We start from the raw sequence: 21,081 nt of genomic DNA on the forward strand, positions 1-21,081 counted from the left end.
AGGTTTTCATCTGATGACAATAGTATCTGGTCAAACAATGTTTGATTTTTACAAAACCATATATTTTAGCATCTTTTTTGTATCTGATTTGCAAGTGTGGCCACCATGATAGCTCAATACCCTGTTCTTACAATTCTTGTTTAGTTTGTAATTACCCATCAGTATTCAAAATGTCTCTATATGTCACAAGTTTCTCATAGCTGTTACCTTCCCACCGTAGTGGTCCCTATTTATCTACTTGCATTTTTATGTGCTTTCAAACTGCTAGGTTGGCAGAAGCTAGGACGAGTAACAGGCGCTCACTCTGTTACGCAGCACTTGGGATTCGACCCGCCAAACTGCCGACCTTCTGATCGACAAGCTCAGCGTCCTAACCCACTGAGCCACCGCGTCCCTACTAGATGTCACTAAAAGTCTATCTTAAAACCAGGACTTATTTCTCAAGAGTTCAGTCTGATATTTTTCAAAGCAAATGAAGTTTCCAAGATATTTTAAGTCTCCCAAATTTTTCAATGTTACAGCTTTAAATTATTTTCAATTTGGTTTTATAATCTGACTATTTTTCTCCCCAAAGATGTTAAATTGCCACTGTTTTTCTAGGGGGTTAGAGCAGGAAAAAAATATTCTCACCCAGTTCAAAATGCGTTGCTTAAATTTTGCTAGTTGGTGCTTTTTTCCCTGGCTGTCAGTAGCTGTCAGTGTTTCACCTGCTCGTTCAGAGGGCTTCCTCAGATCGAACAGATTGACCGCCATCTCTCCGTGATCTACGAAGGTCCCCTCCTTCTTTGTCACCTCTCTGGGGTGACTTTAGGCCCTTTTGAGGCCCCCAGCAGGACAAAATTGAACGCAGAAGGCAAAGCCCTGCTTTCCTATGTCCGTCTCACTACAACGTGAAACCGGAAATCGGATTTGTATTTATTTTATTCTTTGAAAAAAATCCTACTGTGTCTTACCCATTTACCTCAGGACCGCCACAGCCAGGCCTTCCACACCCCGACACCTGTTGCACCACCGCCTAACTTCTTCTGTGGCCACTTGCAGCAGGACACCATTTGGTATGTCGCGGCGGTGCTGCTGCTCATGGTAGGATGCCACGTGGTGCATCATGCTCGGTGCCACCGCTCGTGGTAGGACACCATAGGGCATGTTGTGCCTGGTGCCACCGCTCGTAGGACACCACGTAGTGCATTGCACCAGTGCTACAACTCACAGCAGGACACCACATGGTGCATTGTATTGTGGCACACATGAGCGGCGGCACTGGTGCGATGCATCACGTGACCTCCTGCTATGAGTGGCAGCACCAGCATGACACACCATATGGCTCCTGCTGCAAGCAGCCGCCAGTAACCAGAAGTAGGCCAGTGGCCACGCAGACGCTTGCTGGATGGGGCTATTACTGCTGGTGCTGCTGCTGCAAGGCAAGGCGAGGCAGGTGTTGGGACATGGGAGGCCTGACTGCGAGGCCCTGATGTAAGCAGGTGCAGGGCACGGGGGCAGCTCCACCCCTCACCCTAGGTTGTATTTTACATGTGCACCTCACCCCACTTCCGTCTTAGGCCCAGTACTCTTCAATACCTTTATCAATGACTTAGATGAGGGAATAGAAGGGGAACTCATCAAATTTGAAAATGACACTAAATTGGTAGGAATAGTCAACACCCAGAAGACAAGCTCAGGATTCAAAAAGACCTTAACAAACTGGAACAATGGGCCCTATCCAACAAAATGAGTTTTAATGTAGAGAAAAGCAAAGTTTTACACTTAGATAGGAAAAGTCAAAAATAAGTACAGATTAGGTGAGACCTGGCTTAAAAACAGTAACTGTGAGAGGGACCTTGGAGTCCTAGTGGACGATCATTTGACTATGAGCTAGCAATGTACAGTAGCAGCCAAAAAAGCTAATACAATCCTGGGTTGCATAAACAGGGACATAGAATCAAGATCATGCGAAATATTAGTACCGCTTTATAAAAACCTAGTGAGACCACACCTGGAATACTGCAAACAATTCTGGTCACCATACTACAAAAAAGATGTTAAGATGTTGGAAAAAGTTCAGAGAAGGCCAACTAAGATGGTCCAAGGCCTGGAGACTAAAACATATGAAGAATGGCTGCAGGACCTGGGTTTGGCTAGTCTAAAAAAAAAAGAAGAAATAGGAGTAACATGATAGCAGTATTCCAGTATTTGAGAGGCTGCCACAAAGAAGAGGGGGTCAAATTATTCTCCAAAGCACCAGAGGGCAGGACAAGAAACAATGGTTGGAAACTGATCAAAGAGAGAAGCAACCTGGAATTAAGGAGAAACTTCCTGACAGTGAGGACAATTTACCAGTGGAACAGCTTGCCTTCAGAAACCGTGGGTGCTCCATTACTGGAGGTTTTTAAGAAGAGACTGGACAGACACTTGTCTGAGATGGCATAGGTTCTCCTGCCTGAGTGGGGGGCTAGACTAGAAGACCTCCAAGGTCCATTCCATTCCCATTTTATTCTACCTCGTACAACCAGATGGCGAGACAGAGTGGGCAGGGTCTTAACTAGGGCTTATTTTGTGGGTAGGGCTTATATTAGGCACAAATGTAAAAAACAAGCTAGGTCTTATTTTTTGGGATAGGTCTTATTTTCGGGAAAACATGGTAAATTCCAAACATGAGTGAAGTAGAAAATATTGGCTGGCTACTGTACTGGAGATGCTTGGTGTCGAATTAATATACTTAAAATTAATAAGGTGCTTAACCTAGAACTTAATCCATTTTTTTAATGAATTAAAGGAACAGCTCACGTGAGAAAAAAAAGAAAAAGCAAAGCACCGTCTAGTGATTTGTTTACTCACGCAGTGCCTTTCGGCCCCAACAAAATGAAAACAGCACTTTCAGTGGAAGTTATCTCCTGCTGATGCTTTCACTGCTTGGATATCTGGAAAGGGGCCCTGAAACAGCCAGACTGAACATTCAAAATACCCCTCAATTGTCTCCCATATGAGACTACACCAAAATACCTGGGAGTCACCCTAGACAGGACCCTGTCTTTTAAAAAACATATTCAGAATTTGGCTGCCAAGGTTAACAGCAGAAATAACATCCTGCAAAAACTATACCGAACAACTTGGGGAGCTTCAGCTCCAACTCTTCGAAGCGCAGCCCTTGGGCTTTGCTACTCTGTAGTGGAATATTGCACACCTGTATGGATAAACAGCCCACATACAAGACTTGTCGATGTTCAACTTAACTATACAATGAGATTAATTACTGGGTGCATAAAATCTACACCTATTCACTGGCTACCAGTTCTTAGCCATATACTCCCCCCGCACTTACGACGACAAGAAGCTCTTATTCGGGAGTATAGTAAGATCCTGATAAACTCCTCTCTACCCATTCATGGTTATACCTCTGTTCTTTTAAGAGGTCGACTAAAGTCAAGAAACCCACCACTCCTTACAGCGCTTAAGCTGCTGGCCGAACATCAGAGCACCACACAAAAGTGGATGGAAGCATGGAATAGCTATACCTCCCAAGATATTTTTGAGCATATTAATCCTAATAATATACCTCCAGGGTTCAACTTACCCCGACACATATGGGTGACATACAACAGAATTAGAACGACTCATGGGGTGTGTGCTGATTCTCTGTATAAATGGGGGAAGACATCTTCAGCGCAATGTGATTGTGGGGCTTCCCGACAGACTATCCAACATATAGTGAGGGAATGCATTAATAGAAAATACCCAGGAGATTTTAAGGACTTCCTCTGCGTAACAACGGTAGCTACTGACTGGATTTCCAAACTCGACATCAAACTCTGAAATGTTATTTCTGGTTTCCTCTTAGGTTTTATTACTGCTTCTTTTAAATTGTTTTAACTGTTTTAACTTGTAAATATGAAATGTTTTTAATATTGTGTGTGACCAGCCATACGCTAAATAAATAAATAAATAAATAGTCTGAAAAGACTCTTCGCTGAGCTCACTACATACTTGTTACTGAATACTTGCAATAACCCTTGGAATCCCTTCCTATATACCGTATATACTTGAGTATAAGCCGACTCGAGTATAAGCCGAGACCCCCAATTTCACCCCCCAAAACTGGAAAAAGTTGTTGACTCGAGTATAAGCCGATCCGCCGTTCTGCAAGCCTCTGCCACCAGCAGAGGCTCGATCCGCCATTTTGCAAGCCTGAATACACAGGAATACCCTGTGTGGCCGCGGCTCTCCGGGAAGCCCTGGCTGTCCGCTTCCTCGCTCCACGCTGCCATTCGGGGCCCGCGCGTTCCCCGGGCAAATCGCGGCGCCCAGCAGGCGAGGAAACACGCCCGCTCCAGTCGCCCCCCCTTTTCTCAGGAGACGCGAAGCAAGTGACCGCCCAGAGCTTACCGAGGACTTGCTTCGGTGCTTCCAGGATCGCGCGCACCTCTCCCAAGCCGCCGCCGTCCGGAGACCTGCCGAAGTTTGGGGAGGTTTGGGGAGGTGCGCGCGCACCTCCCCAAACCTCCCCAAACGTCGGCAGGTCTCCGGACCTCTGCGCCCTGCCTGCCTGCTTCTTTCCGCAGCGGAAAGAAGCAGGCAGGCAGGGCGCGGAGGAACGGAGACCTGCCGACGTTTGGGGAGGTTTGGGCGCCTCCCCAAACCTCCCCAAACGTCGCCGGGTCTCCGTTCCTCTGCGCCCTGCCTGCCTGCTTCTTTCCACAGTGGAAAGAAGCAGGCAGGCAGGGCGCGGAGGAACGGAGACCCGGCGACGTTTGGGGAGGTTTGGGGAGGTGCGCGCGCACCTCCCCAAACCTCCCCAAACTTCGGCAGGTCTCCGGACGGCGGTGGCTTGGGAGAGGTGCGCGCGATCCCGGAAGCACCAAAGCCTCGGCCGCGCACAAGTCCTCGGTAAGTTTTTTTTGTTGACTGGAGTATAAGCCGAAGTGGAATTTTTCAGCCCAAAAAGTGGGCTGAAAAATTCGGCTTATACTCAAGTATATACGGTAACTTTGTAAAGGCTCTGCTAAGAATGACAAAACTTTCCCATCACCTGATTGCCAACTGTCAGAATACTAGGATCAAATAGTTAGGACTGTGGTCATCAAATTAAAGTGGCTGAAAGACTTAGAACAGATAAAGGAAAGCACTTCTTGCACAGAATGAAATAAATCACCTGGATTAAAAGCAGATTGGATATATCCAAGCAGGACAAGTCAACTAAGGGATTATAGTGTCATTTCTGGGTTGAGGGCGGAGGGAGGCATGATGCCTCCAAATACCATTTGCAGGGAAACAATAGAAGGATATGGCTAACTCTCTACTGCCTGTTTGTGAGTCCCCACTATAATATGAAATATATAGCAATGGCTATCTGAATGTAAGAAAATCTTATATTCAGATAGCCATTGCCATATAATTCACATTATAGTGCAAGAGTGCACACACTCTTCTTGACATCACAGTTAACAATCTCTGTTCTCAGTACTTTAACCATCATTAAAAAAGCTAATTTGATAATGTGTACTAACATCATGCCCTCTTTATGCCACTCAACATATGTAAAGCACTACAGCTTTAGGGACCATGCTGGCTGGGGGGACTCTGGCACTTGAATCCACACACCTTCAAGTTGCCACGGTCGAGGGAATACCATTCTATGCTATTAACATTCTATTCCTAATTGCCTTTACAGCATTGCTCCTCCAATTCCACAGGGGGTTCAAAATGTACACAAATGTGTAATTAATAGGGCCTTCCAACTTATTTTGCTTTCTGGGTTGTTTTGTCCTACTCACACCTTATCACCCTATCACAGATCACATCCTCAAAATGGGAAAAGGCAGAATAAGGTTTAAAACAGCAAGCTTTAAGACTGTTACTTTCTCTCTTGAAACCTCACAGAGTGCAAAAACAAAAAATGGCCCATGTGTTTAGTCCCATCCAATCTGCAGAAGGGTCTAAAAAAGTACAAGCCACAAGATGGCTTTTTATCAACCCAGTTTTACTCACCTGCTGTTGGAGGTACTAGCTGGTGTAGTTTTTGCATAGCAACTCCTCCAGGGTAATTGAAGTGGGACACATAGAGTGATGCTCCTGAGTAAGCAGCATTAGCGAAAATGTGTGCTATAACAAACAGAGTGCCTAATTTGTATAACCATGATTTCTTGTAATTGTTTAGACTGTGAAGAAAAGAAAAATAGTGTATTTAGTGGGCACAATATATCCAACGCCAATACGCTGCTGTTAAAACATCACATTGAATGTTAGGTTACATGAATTGTAGATGTCATTTTATATTGTATTAAACTTGTTTACTGTTGGAGGCAGGAGCCCTGGGATTACATGCACAGTTTTCCTTTGAAATTTGCATTTTCATCTTCAGTTAAGTACGGTTCAGCATGATACTCAAACTCTCAACTGCAATTAACCCTAGCTCTAATATACAGGTCAAAGTCAACCTGATTTATTTATTTATTTTTATTTTAATTCCATTTATATCCCGCCCTTCTCCGAAGACTCAGGGCGGCTTTACAAACTTAGCAGTAGAATATTATACATTTAGAATATTATACATTGGTCTAGTCAATTTATTTAGGTTGATATCCCAAAGATTCTTTTTCAGGAGGCAACTGGACTTTCTTGTTTTTCTTTGAAGACATTTCACTTTTCACTTTTCATCCAAGAAGCTTCCTCAGCTGAAGAAGCTTCTTGAATGAGAAGCGAAACACCTTCAAAGAAAAGCAAGAAAATCCAGTTGCCTCCTGAAAAAGCACCTTTGGAATAACTATGACCTGGATGATTTGAGAATCTCCATAGTCACTCAGGTTGATACTAAACCCTGATTAGATAGACGTGAAAGTAAAACTTTGCAATCATGGAAGAAGTTCAAACTTTTAGTGCCAGGGACCCTAAACCCTGGGCCATGCACCCCATTGAGAACTGAGCCACACAAGCATTGGGCAAGGGTGCAAAGCTTCATTTCCACATGAGTGGGATTAGATTGCACACCCAAACCATCCCTTCCCCCTCTCTGCCACCGATCCATGGAGCCATAAAGGTTGGGGACTGTTGTTTTACTGGATTTTAAAGAGTGACAGGGAGACAGAGTTTACTACATATAAATATGCACTAACAAAATGAATTTGTTTTTATGGGGATTTTTTTTCATCCTTTGTAAAGACAGAGATTAGCTTGCTGTAGTTTAAAATTCATAGTACTAAACAGCTTGCATATTTTCTAATCCAAAAGGTCATGGGAAATTTCACTGTTAATGCATTTTACATCTCATTCACTAATTCACTCTCATCAAGTCTTAAGGCCAAGTGAGTGATGCCCTGAGGGAATGACAAAATAAGAATCTTTTATTCCAAGTCAGCGCTTCCCAATCTGGGGCCGACAAGATGATTATGACTGCAACTCCCAGAATTTCTATCAAGGTTATTTGGAGAACAATGTGATTGATAAACTAGCAAGAGATGAATAGTGAAGTCAAGATCTTGAAACAGAAATTAAATATAGTATGTAGAAGTACACTTACATTCGTGAGCAGCCTTTGGCAGCCACTATATTCAAAACTGGAATTGTATATATTATAAACCGCAGCTCTTTGTGTGGGAGAAAGGAATACAAGGAAATAAAACCAAGTGAAGGTAGAATTAATACCCAACATCTTCGGTCTACTGTTCCTAGTGGTAGAAATACAATACTGCAACCCAGAGCCCGAGGCAAGGCAGAATAAAAATACCACAAGAAAGGTGAGGTCTTTAAAAAGACAGTTAAGGATTTATTTTTTTAAAAAAAGGCTATTTGAATTAATAATTTTCCCAATGTGGTGTCTTCTACATTTCTAAAATTGTCTAGGAAAATGTCACATAGCTACTAGAAACTTTCAAGAAAAAATACCTGGTTTTCAACATTTTCTTATGTTTATGTTTCTTTGCTGCATGAATAAGGCACTTTATCATACATAAAATTATAAAAATATATTCAGTGAGATACAAAATCACCTCTTTCATTTAATTCTTGTATGAAAAAAGGAGAAAGCATGAACGCTAATGCACCCCCACACAAACATCCCCCATTCCCAATTCTCACCTCAGATACCCCGAATTTGTCACTAAAAAACTTGTGACTTTATGTAACCAACATAACCACACAATACGCCGTGAGGATAAAATCACGGGCTTAGCAGAATTCCATTGTTTGAGATACAAAGCATCTACAAATTTTGAACCAAGGTACTTCAAATGGGCTAGCTAACTTAAGAATGCAGCCAAAATCTGAGACCCATGACATCCAAAGGAATGAAATTTGGGGAAGTTGTGGCTACTCAGTTACACTGCTGGGCTGTTGCCGCGATCACATGACCTTCATTTTCAACATTCTGTGACAGTTTCCCAGCCAGTCTCACAACACCTCATACCTTCTCCAAGACAGCAGCAGTCACTTGCTGGTAAGGGAAAGGAAGGTAGAAAGGAACAAGGAGAAAGGAGCCTCCACACAATTTTGTGGACCATGCCACCCCCATGTGGACTTCCCCTACCTGTGCTACCTCCCAATATCTCCTCTCTGATTCATGCAGCACCTTTCACACACTCCCAATCACCCTTCCCAAACCAGTGCCATTTTTTGTTGTTACAGAACACACAGAATGGCGTTCCGGCACCTTTTTTTGAATGGAAGAACCGGTTCCTTCTAAGCTGCCAGAGCAAGTGAGTTACAAGTGTTCACTTAACACTCTCATGCTTCCCATTCCCTTCCTGCCGCATGGGACTCACCTGGAAAAGGTCTGTCTCTTCTCTGGCGCGGTTCCTGCTGCCGTTCCAATCTGAGGCCAGGGGACGCATCCACAGCCCCCCGCAGCCCGATCCGGGCTCCGGAGGCCTGGAAAAGACCTCTGCCGCCCAGATCTATGGCCGTGGAGTGATTTTGCGGACTGAACCGGGCTCCGGAGACCTTTTCTAAGCTTCCGGAGCCTGGATCCATGGCCACGGAGCGATTTTCTGGCCCCCCAGTGGCCCAATCTGGGCTCCCGAGGCCTGAAAAAGGCTTCCACATGGGGCCCCCAAAATCATTCTGCAGCCATACATTTGGACTCCAGAGGTTTTTTCCAGGCCTCCGAAGCCTGGATCGGATGGCTGGGGGGACCGCAAAATCACTCCACGGCCATGGATCCGGGCGCAGAGGTCTTTTCCAGGCCTCCGGAGTCCGGATTGGGCCGTGGGGGGCTGTGGACGTGTCCTCTGGTGTCAGATCGGAGCGGCAGCAGGAACCACGGCAGAGAGGAAACAAGACCTTTTCCAGGTGAGTGATCTGCACCTCGGAAACTCCTAAAGCGGTTTCTTCTCCCCTCCCCCCCCAGCTCCATAAAGGGCTTTCGACTGGAAACGAAGCTGTGTGTGAGTTCCGGCACCTTTTTTAATACAAAAAAAGCACTGTCCCAAACTATGCCACTGACCTACGTGATCTCCCCAACCAGTATGATATCTCTGGTGCATACCTATGCACCCTTCCCAATCCATGTGATACCTCTTGGGCAACCCCATATTGGGAGATAGGGCGGCATATAAGTCTCATTAAATAAATAAATAAATATCCCCCATAAACCCCATAGCTCCCTTCCCCAGCCAGCAACTGCCACTTACCAGTCTGCAGGTCTTGCAACTTCCTGCTGGCTTCCTCACTGACTTTTTCCTTACAAAGTAAATGAGGAAGCTGGCAGGAGAGAGAGGGAGGGACGGAGGGAGGGAGGGACGGAGGGAGGGAGGGAGGGAGGGAGGAAGGAAGGAAGGAAATGACAGAGAGAGGGAGGGAGGGAGGAAAAGAAGGAGGCAGGAAAGAATGGTAGTGGGGAGGGGAAGTATTTCTGATGTTTCAATGGAAACTCAATGGAATAGCTGGAGGAAGTTGGAAGTCACACACCCCCTCCCAGTGCTTTTTTGGCCACCTGTGATCATTCTGGTTTTCTGTTTTGGTAAAGACGTATCTCTGAAATGATGACCCAAGAGTGTGCAGGTTGTCCAGTAAATTTTAAAATTGCCACTGAAAACAATGAAATAGTACTGTAATTAAGCATGCTTATTGAAGTATTGCCCCTATCAACAAACATAGAACTGAGACCAGAAAAAAAAGTGGCATTGCACTCACTTTAACCAATCTATAAATACTGTATAAAAACAAAAAAACACTTCTTTTGCTATTAAACTGAAGCCTTTTTCATAATGAACATAGCTAAGAGCCATGGTGGCGCAGTGGTCAGAATCCAGTACTGCAGGCTAATTCTGCTGACTGCTGGCAGTTCAAGTCTCACTGGCTCAAGGTTGACTCAGCCTTCCATCCTTCCAAGGTCGGTAAAATGAGGAGCCAGACCGTTGGAGGCAATATGCTGACTCTGTAAACTGCTTAGAGAGGCCCTGTGAAGCGGTATATAAGTCTAAGTGTTATTGCTATTACTGTTGGACTTGGGAACCCAAAAGGTTATCAGTGTAATTATGCTATCGGTTATGTACTGTTCTGCCTTATGTACCCATTTCCATTTGGAAATTTGTAAAAAAAAAGGCATAACACAAGGTTCATGAACTGAATAATGCATACTTACATTTGATAACCAGCCTCAAAAAAAAAAAGCAGAAGACATGCACAAATAACAGGGATTTTATTGGAACCTATGAACTCTCAATTTTCAATTGGGAAAAGGTAAAAGAAAAGACATACATACTAAGCAAAACCCAGTATACAGTGATGCTTAAGCTTGTGGACCATTTTGAATTTTCAGTATTTCTGCATAAATACAATCTAAAACATGATCTAACTTCTACACAATTCCTAAAAGTAGATAGGGAGAATGCAATTAAACAAGTCACAAAGGTTTAAGCACCACATGTTTACTTAATTCATCCTCACTACCACCCTGTCCGTTACTTCATCTTATTGCAAATGACAGCAAAGATGTATCTGTACCTCCTGGTTGCATTAGCCAATGTACTTTCTAGATCTTCCTATTTTGGAGAATTAAAACAATAACAAGCCACAAAATGAGCTGCACTGGAATGTTCAAAACCATTTCCAATTTGTGAATTACTGTTCTGAGCTTGGGACATTGAAAGCAACCATTTGAAATTCAGTCACTTGTGTACAACTTCTGAGGATTTAAATCAGAGGTCTTCAAACTTGGCCCTTTTATGACTTGTGGACTTCAACTCCTAGAATTCCTCAGCCAGGCACTTACTTTGTAAGGCACTGGCTGAGGAATTCTAGGAGTTGAATTCCACAAGTCATAAAAGGGCCAAGTTTGAAGACCCCTGATTTAAAGGCTCCAGCTTTTAACTCAGTAAGAGAGAAAGTATTTTTCTAAAGCTGTATAAGGGTCTCCCTATTCTGAGCGAAGTGAAGTTTGTAGCACCAATTATGATCATGTTCCTTTTTATAAGCGACCACTTCTATGTCACTTTGAAAGTGACCAATCTGGGCTGAAAAACAAAACCAATATTAACTGGGCTGAACCACAGAGCCCATCACTATTGTCTCCATTCCAATAGTCACACTCTGGAGGGAGAAAGTATATATCCACCTTTTAATATAAATGGAGAGTTCTATAGAAGCTGGAACCTTGCATGATAACAATTTTCTACCACCAAATGTATCCGCAAATCAGTAGAATAAGATGAGAAATGCGGAATCAAGTGTAAAAAGTAGAAATGGCTAAAGATATTTAGCATTTGATTCCATACAAATTACAATTCTTGCTATGACTAGAAAGTGATGTGGCTTGGAAAGGGAGCAAAACAAAGAGTCTTATGAGAAAACGTTTTACCTCAGCTAGTTATTTGCAGTTATTCCTCTCACATTGTGAATGCTGAATTCATTTACATTGTGCTACAGAATTTTGTTTCCTCCATGTTTAAAAGGATACTCCCCAGTTGGAGCTTTTATTTAAGACAATGTTATACCAAAGTACCTTTCCCTCAGGCCACAAGAGCTGCTTCCAAAACACAGAATCCAGAGCCACTGTGAGTCCTAAAAGGAGAAAACAGCCAAAAGTGAGGAGCTATGCAGAAATCATTTAAAATAGCAACAACGTTGGTTCAACATGCCTTGAATCAATAAATATGACGGTCATTCCAGAACTGGATGGAAATCAGCCTATTATCTGAAATATTGATTGGAGTGCATAGGCTGCAGAATCACAAGGCTGTGACTTGAAAAGGGCCCTAATTACTGCCCCTTCTGACTGAAGTTAAGAAATATATTGGTTTGATTTCACAGGATTAAAAACATGGAGGCAAGGTCTGCCATTCAGATACAGGATTTTGGGAGACATCCAGGACTTAACTTGGAATTTTCAAGAGAGCCTCTATGTGCAACAGGACTGGCCGATTCTCTTTTGTATTAAGCAAGATATTTCCCCATCATCTTCTTATAAGATACGTTAGTCCACAGGCTAAGGTGATCTAGTTGCACAACTGATGAACAAAGGGCAGAGTCCCACAAAGGGCTATAATTGCACACTAAACCACAGTAAAGAATTTTTACTTACACTCAGCTTTTGAGTAATGTAACATGACCCACAATCCCAAAGTAGTTGAGAAGACAAGAAAATAGGTATCATTTACTTAAAATTTAATATAATTACAATCAATTACAGTTAAGATTATTATTTTCCAATCATACAATCGATAATTTTCCAACTCAAACGTATCAAAAGTAACAATTTAGGGACATTTTTTGGAGATCTTTAGGGGTCACATTCAAGGCCCTCAAGGACACCATGTGGTCCTGGGCTTCAGGAAATGTAACTCTGAAGTAGTCTACATGCTCCCCTTATTCCACTGCCGGCAAAGGCAATAGGTATGCCCTTGAAGTTATGGAAGTTGTAGTTTTGCACAACCAAATGACGCCAAGACGGTTCTACCCACTCTAGGATTTGGAAGAATCTTGAGTGTGCACATAAAAATATCAATTCATCGTGAAAACAGTTTATCAGTCAGGAGCTAGGCATGCACACTAAAATGGATTGTTCAATATTCCAATGTCCCCATCCATATCACGTTTTTTATATATAATGGTCAGACTGAGATAAACAGAGCCTTCCTGATCTGCATAAGCTTCCTTCTTGCACATCTGGTATGGGCAACTTTCCCAAGATCAGGATCATAACTGTCTCTCATGAGCTGCTGGAGCCTTGCAAAAGATATTGACAAAAAAGAGAAAATGGGATAGGTCTGATTTTGTGTGTGTGTGTGTGTGTGTGTGTGTGTGTGTGTTTGTGTGAGGTTCATTTTTTAGTGTTTCTGGATGGAACTGGAGAACGAAAACTTCAGGAGGAAAACCATGCCTAATTCCACCCTTAAAAACTCAGCAAATGGCCATAAGACATGCCTTTCAAACCCATGTGCATATTAGCCAAATACTGATGGTGCTGTTGGGCATGCTTTGGAGAAGGAATTAAGAAATGGGATAAATTTTCTGTATAGATAACTCCCATTACTATCCCCAAATATCAACTATTTTGCTATCAAATCTTGTTGGTGAGATCTCAGGTTACTATAGATGAGCTGCTGAAAGACAAGTTATACAAATAAACAGAAAAATCCACTGAACTGGAAAAACTTTTTTTAAAAAAAAATGGTAAATATGTATGTGTATGTCTCTCTCTCTCTCTCTCTCTCTCTCTCTCTCTCTCTCTCTCTCTCTCTCTCTCTGTGTGTGTGTGTGTGTGTGTGTGTGTGTGTGTGTATTCTGAAACTGAGGTAGATAAGAAAGATGATACTGTGGATGATGATAAATCTATATCCCATAAGCCATAATCAGCATGGTCAGTAATGAAGAATAATGGGATCTGCAAGACAACAATACCTGGGAGTCAATCTCTGATAGAAAATATGTAACACAGGACCAAAGCATCTTAAATTATAAATCATTTAGCGACCACTTAAAAGTTCTGATGTTCCTATCTGGGGGGGTTCTTACAACCAAATTCAAAGCTTTGACTCTAAGTTCCCTCACTGTCACATGACTGCATGTTGGGTATTCAGCAACTGTGTAGCATTTATGGCCCTGTGCAGCATCCTGTGGTCACATGACCAAGTTTTACAACAGTTTTGCCAAAACCACATCATTTGCATGCATAACAAAACCCTAGGTTCACTTAAGGACGTTCGTGTATTGATGATTCACATGCAAAAAAGGTCATAAAATCAGGTCAGCCATGATTATGACTATCATGAGTTACAACTGTGATGGACAGGGTCCCTTATGGCCATATCTTGTATATCGCTCACAGTTCATGTATTTTAGTATATGCCAGTTTAAAATTCATTTCTCTCCATCTTTTAAAATGAGATTAAAAAGTAATGTAATTTAAAATTTTGCAGTGTAGCTTTAGAATAGCCATTTCTGAAGAGCCTTGGTGGAGCAGTGGGCTAATGCCTCCTTAAGTAACACCAGCTGCCTGCAATTAGTGCAGGTTCGCATCCCACCAGGCTCAAGGTTGACTCAGCCTTCCATCCTTCCGAGGTAGGTAAAATGAGGACCCAGATTGTTGGGGGCAATAAGCTGACTTTGTAATAATGCCGCTTGGGGTGTGTGTGAAAGCCCTAATAAGCAGGCATATACATAGAATGAAGGCTACTGCTAAGCTTGTAAGCCGCCCTGAGTCTTCGGAGAAGGGCGGGATATAAATGGAATTTTTTAAAAAAAATCCCACTAATTCAAAACCACTTACCTAACCAAAAAGCCCCTGCAGGAACAGCATAGAACAGCATTTTCATAATGGAGAGTTTTTTATTCAATAGAGTTATCAGCAGCATAAGGCCCAGGAATATGCAAAGCTCTGCTCTGAAGACAATGATTGCCAAAGCCGAGAACCAAATAAACGGGCGGTGCTTTTGTTGCATCCAAGATGTAACCGCTAGTAAAACTGATTAACCAATGAACAGAAAAATCAGGTATTAGTAACTTAGCATGTTAATCACTATCAGGATCTAAATATTTCAAAGCAATTAACAAATCTACTATATAATCAAAGTCAAACTTTCAGTAAACCTTAAGTTCATTCCCTTTAAAGTATATGGTTGGATCATAAACTGCACCATTGGAAGAGAATGATTGGAGGTGGGAGGTGCACTTAATATTTTAAAGAGGGAGTTCTACAGGTTGGAGTAACAATCTCAACTCAGTTGGGTTAGAACTTTCTGATTTATTTTACCTTTGTGTTTGGGAGTGGAGCTGTTTCTAAATAATATTAAGACTATTTTAGTCCCCCCCCCAGTATTTTATGTTTCTGATTTTCAATAATTTGGTGGGAGACGACTTCAAAAAATGTCTGTGTGGTCTCCCATCCCACAGCTTGGTGGGTTTAGGCACTCCCGTTCTTCATTTATACACATCAGCCACAGAATGCATTTGTATCTGCTGGCCTTCTCAGCTGTGGGCAAGAGAACATCTCAAGCCAATCACAACCCCTTTTACTATGTCATTGTGAACAGTGCTTTACCACTATTTATTGATCAAGGAAGGTTTTCAAAAGCATGCTCAGTACTTACCAATAGGCAGTGCAAATATGTTGGGGAGGGTACGAGTGCAGTAAAACATCAGGTGGAATTGAGTAGCTGATATTAGGCAGAAAATCAGGGATACAGTAAATCCAAACTGCTTTCTCACTTCTTTGTGTAGCCGCCATAGGGCATAAATCACAGTCAAGCCTAGGGTTCCTCGGACTGATGGCAAAATAACATGAATAACAATGAAAAATCAGCTTTATTATCTGTAATAGAAATAATACCAGGTAATGTTCACGGTCTAACTAACTTTGGCTATATAACAGTATTAGAAATTATAATGATTTACAATGCAATAAAAACACCCATAAAGAAAAATGGCTTCATCTCATACCTATCAGCTGGGAGTAGAATTTTGACATTTGTAAAAGGGACAATATATAGATGGCTGGACTGGAAAGAAAAGCAATAAAAATTGGACCAAGGAATGTTCTTGGGACAACTCCAGGAAATTCATGATGATCATACTGCAATAAAAAAAAACATAACACAGATATATAAAGTAGCTACAAAAAGAAATTCTATAATTTTATTATATTTGTTCTTTAGTTAAAGCAAAGATGATTCAAATTAGTCACCAATGTGTTTGCTCCAAAATTCATAAGGAAGACACCAGGAATGTCTTTAGAATAGTTCCAGGGATTTTATCTGGGAATAAATAAAGAGATTCTACAGTTTTCTTGGGAAGATTTTTCAGAAGTGGTTTGCCATTGCTGAGTGCAAGCAACTGGCCCATGGTCATCCAATTAGATTTGCACCTAAAGTTGAATTAGAACTCACAGTCTCACAGATTCTAGCACAATTCCTTAACGACTTCATTAATCCTTCTTAGTTTAAAGTCTCACTGCTTTGTTAGTTCTTCCAATTATGGAAACAATCATAGAAATTTAAGTAGTATTTATTTGGAACACCAATTCATAGAGTAAAGTTCTTCACATGATTCCAATATCAATAGTTCTAAAGGGTTACACAGAGATTTTTTTTCTAAGGTGGAGATCAGATCTTCAGTATTTGAGTCCAAGAATTCAGATCAGTTGATCTGTACATTGTGCTATTAAGTTTTACTTAATTGGAAGCACTGCAGCAAAATATGTTATTGGCAGATAAATTGAGCAAGATAACAGCAATGGTGCCTCCAAAAAATCAAAAAGCATGGGAAATTCTGAGGATTGCATATATGGGTAATTGGAGTCTACACATGTCCTATAGATTGCCTAGCCTTTTTTAAAAATACACTCGATGAACAAAATACCAAATTAAACACTTGATCCTGGATAATTTCTCAATCAGATAATCCACGATGGCACATATTTTTTAATCCAGCTAAATAAATAGCTATTGTTTTTAATTATTCTATATTCATGCAAAAATACGTGACAGGTAATAATACTGTTGAGCATAATAGAGTATTAGTATAATTACAATCATTAAGATGCAACTGTCTTTGAAAATAACCCAGTAGCAAACTAAAAACAGAACAATCAGAAAATAACAAGATTTACCTTATCTAATTCCAGCTTTTCATACAGAATGTCATGTATGGCTTGCAGATTAAAGCTCTCTTCTACTTTTGTAAATGGGCACACAACTAAATGAATGAAGGCAACAGCAACCATCAGTAATAGCAGCCACGGTTGCCCTCGCGATGATTTCTTCTCAGCCATTCTGGATCTAAAATTCCCATCTACATGATTAGTTTAGAAAAAAATCAGAATGAGAAAAAAATATCTGCTGTAGAAGGCAAACAGACATTGAGCATATAGCAAAACCAAGATAAGACCTGGGTAAGCACAAACATTTTACCTGTCAGTAAATGCTTCTACTTATTTCCTGAAGCTTAATAAAGCTACCGTGTTTCCCTGAAAATAAGACCCAGTCTTATATTTAGTTTTTGCCTCCAGGAAAAAAAATGCACTGGGTCTTACTTCTGGGGGGATGTCTTATCTTAGGACCACCACAGCCAGGCCTCCCACACCCCGACACCTGTCACGCTGCTGCTTGACTTCTTCAGCAGCCGCTTGACACCACTTGCGGCTGGACACCATGTGCCGCATTGTGCTGTTGCCGCTTTAAGGGGGTGTGTGAAGCTACCCTTTACCGGTAGAACCGCCGCACCCACGCCCCGACACTTGTCAAGCTGTGTGGCTCGTCAAACCAGTACCGCTGCTTGTGGAAGGAGGTTGCATAGCACTTCGGACCATTGCTGTTGTTCACGGCAGGACGCCATGTGGCGCTTCACGCCGTTGCTGTCGCTCATGGCAGGATGCCACATGGCACTTCGGGCCATTTCTGCCGCTCACTGCAAAAAGCTGAGTGGGTCTTCGGGCCATTGTCGTTTCCGAGTGGCAGAAATGGCCTGAAGAGCTGCTTGGCTTCTTGCCATGAGTGGCAGAAACGGGCCAAAGCGCCATGCGGCGTCCTGCCTCAAGCGACAGCAACAGCATGGAGTGCCATGCGGCATCCTGACGTGAGCAACAGCAATGGCCTGAAGTGCTATGCAACCTCCTGCCATGAGCGGTGGCACTGACATGATAAGCCACATGACAAGCCACACGGCTTGACAAGTGTCGGGGCATGGAGGCCTGGCTGGCTGCGGCAGTCCTAGCAATAAGGTAAGCAGGTATGGGGCACATGGGACAGCTTCAAACTAGAGCTTACTTTTGGGGGGGGGCTTATATTAGACCCACACCCAAAAGTCAACCTGGGACTTACTTTCAGGGAGCGGGGGCTTACTTTTAGAGAAACACGGTAGGTTTAACTGTAGTAGCCACCCGGCTGGTCTTTCCAATTACACAGTTGCTCTGTGTTCCTCTGCTGAAGAACAGAATAGCAATCTAGAATTGTTCTGGGCTTTCAAACTACCTTGCTCTCCCATTGCTAGTACTAGTCAACTACAGTTGCAAAAAGGGACTGAAAAAGGCACAACGTATTTTAAACATCATAATACCACCTTGTTCTTTCAGCAAACATAATGTACCAGTCAATTGTCATTATTGTCCTATGTGTTTTGAGACAAAGTATTCTCTTTTGATGCTTAAAAACTAGGCACTGTTTTGGAGCTCCTCCTTCTCCAAGGCTTACCAGTTACAGAAGCAGACAGAGGTCAAATCTTGGAAGCACGCCGAAATTTCCCAGCTTCAGAAACATTAAAATGAGAACATTCTAGTTTGCCATAGATCCTTTTTTCAGTATGTATTTTATACCAGAGAGAGGGGGTTGAAGTAGCAGGAATTTGGGGGAAGAGTGACTGCCATATTGGAATTCAATGTAATACAAAGACAAGCAATAGAGCAAAATCAAACCAGTGTCTTAGATTTTTAAAAAGCATGATTTCAACAAGATTAGAGAAAGCTTGGGAAGAATTCCATGGTTGAATATCTTAAAGAAGAAAATTCAATAAGCTTGGGAAACTGAAAAATGTGATTAAAGCACACTCCACCACGATACCTCTGAAAAAGAAAAATAAGATATCCAAGAAGAAACCAGCATAGTTGCATAAGGAACTCTTTGATAAACTGAAAAACTAAAAGGTCAGTATAAAAAGTGGAAAGAGGAACACATAACTAAGGCAAAATACCAGCATAGAGCTGAAATCTGCAAACATGAAGTCAGAAAAACTAAGGCTCAGAATGAACAAGACTTGCAACAAATGTTAAAAATAATTCAAAAAGCTTTTTTCAACATGTAAAAAACAAGAAAAAAGTCAAGGAAACAATGGATTACACCCCAGACTTCTGAAGGAGGTGGTAGACATAATCTCAGAATTACTGAACCATATCTTTCAAAGATCCTGGAACACCAGGGAATTACCAGAGGACTGGAAAAGGGCCGAGTGGTTCCTATCTTCAAAAAAGGAGAAAGAATGGATCCAGGAAACTACAGACCAATGAGCTTAACATCAATACCTGGTAAGAGCCTGGAAAAGATAATCAAACAACAGATCTGTAAACACCCAGAGGCAAGCAAAGTGATAATGAGAAGGCAACGTGGTCATGTCAAACTAATTTTATTTCATTTTGACAAGGTGACTAAATTAGTGGACCAACTAAATGCTGTGGACATAGTGTACTTGGATTTCAGTAAGGCACGCGATAAAATAGACCACAACCTATTTCTCAGTAAGTTAGAAAAATGTGGGATAGACAGTATTACCACCAGATGGATTTCTAACTGGCTGACAACCCATCCTCAATGTATAGTATAGTCCAGACATGTCAAACACAAGCCCCGGGGGCCAAATCTGGCCCGCAAAGTGGTTTCATGTGGCCCGCGAAGCCATCCTGGAAACAGTGAGGGAACGGCCCCCACTGCCTTGGCCCTGGCTCAGAGACCCTCCTTCTGCCAGAGACCCTCAGATCTGTCCCAGTACTGCCCAGGCCCCCACAGGCAGCCTTGATGCGAACGATGTAGAGCTGGCCATGCCCACCCAGTAGGCCATACGCACTCTAGCCACGCCCACCCAGTAGGCCACGCCCACCCTGGCCATACCCACCTGGCCCCCTGAGGGCAACCACAATGCTGATGCGGCCCTCAATGAAATTGAGTTTGACACCCCTGGTATAGTCCATAATGGAACCACATCTACATCGAGGGCAGTAAGCAGTGGGGTACCCCAAGGTTCTGTCTTAGGCCTAGTATTCTTCAATATCTTCCCAAATGATTTAGATAAGGGAATAGAAGGGGAACTCATCAAATTTGCAGACAACACCAAGCCAATGCAATCCTAGGTTGCATTAACAGAGGGATAAATGTTAGTACTGCTTTATAATGCCTTGGCAAGACCACACTTGGAATATTGCATCCAGTTTTGTTCATCACAATATAAAAAAAAGATGCTGAGACTCTGGAAAGAGTGCAGAGAAGAGCAACAAAGATGATTAAGGGCTGGAGGCTAAAACATATGAAGAATGGTTTCAGGAATTGGATATGTCTATTCTAGTGAAAAGAAGAAGTAGGAGTGACATGATAGCAGCGTTCCAATATTTGAGGAGCTGCCTCAAAGAAAAGGGGTCAACTTATTTTCCAAAGTACCAAAAGGCAGGACAAGAAGCAATAGATGGAAACTAATCAAGGAGAGAACTAACCTAGAACTAAAGGGAAATTTCCTGAGTGAAAACAATTAACAAATGGAACAGGTTGCCTGTTGTGGATGCTTCGTCACTGGAGGTTTTTAAGAACAGATTGGACAGCCATCTGTCTAGAAAGAAATAAGGTCTCCTGCTTTTGCAGACGGTTGAACCAGAAGACCTCCAAGGTCTCTCTTCCACTGTTATTCTGTTATAATGATCTGTTACTCAAGATAGCTGTCAGGAAAAAAATCACTGAACGGAAATCAATGCTATTTATCTGCTGTGAATTTGCTGTAGTCAGTGAAACTCAATGGGCAATTTCATAAACTCTGCACATCTTTAAAATATTTTCTATATATAACCCCCTTGGAGTTTTTTTTTTTTTTTTAATTCCATTTATATCCCGCCCTTCTCCGAAGACTCAGGGCGGCTTACAAGCTTAGCAGTAGCCTTCATCCTATGTATATGCCTGCTTATTAGGG

The 21,081-nt window shown here is 42.2% G+C and overlaps 1 protein-coding gene across 2 annotated transcripts in view; it reads right to left on the minus strand.

The window, feature by feature from the left end:
- The window catches only part of ALG12 (ALG12 alpha-1,6-mannosyltransferase), a 35,817-nt gene that overhangs the window by 8,708 nt on the left and 6,028 nt on the right, over positions 1 to 21,081 (minus strand). For both annotated transcript variants that reach the window (XM_081330939.1, XM_081330940.1), the window contains exons 2-8: positions 17,033 to 17,214; positions 15,865 to 15,997; positions 15,516 to 15,689; positions 14,696 to 14,890; positions 11,885 to 11,988; positions 7,511 to 7,734; positions 5,983 to 6,152 (exon numbers count right to left, since the gene is read on the minus strand). In XM_081330939.1, the coding sequence (XP_081187065.1) occupies positions 5,983 to 6,152; positions 7,511 to 7,734; positions 11,885 to 11,988; positions 14,696 to 14,890; positions 15,516 to 15,689; positions 15,865 to 15,997; positions 17,033 to 17,214 (1,182 nt within the window). The remainder of the gene's footprint in view (positions 1 to 5,982; positions 6,153 to 7,510; positions 7,735 to 11,884; positions 11,989 to 14,695; positions 14,891 to 15,515; positions 15,690 to 15,864; positions 15,998 to 17,032; positions 17,215 to 21,081) is intronic.

This window comes from Vipera berus (genome assembly GCF_964194415.1).
Source record: "Vipera berus genome assembly, chromosome: 6".
Classification (NCBI taxonomy): Eukaryota; Metazoa; Chordata; class Lepidosauria; order Squamata; family Viperidae; genus Vipera; species Vipera berus.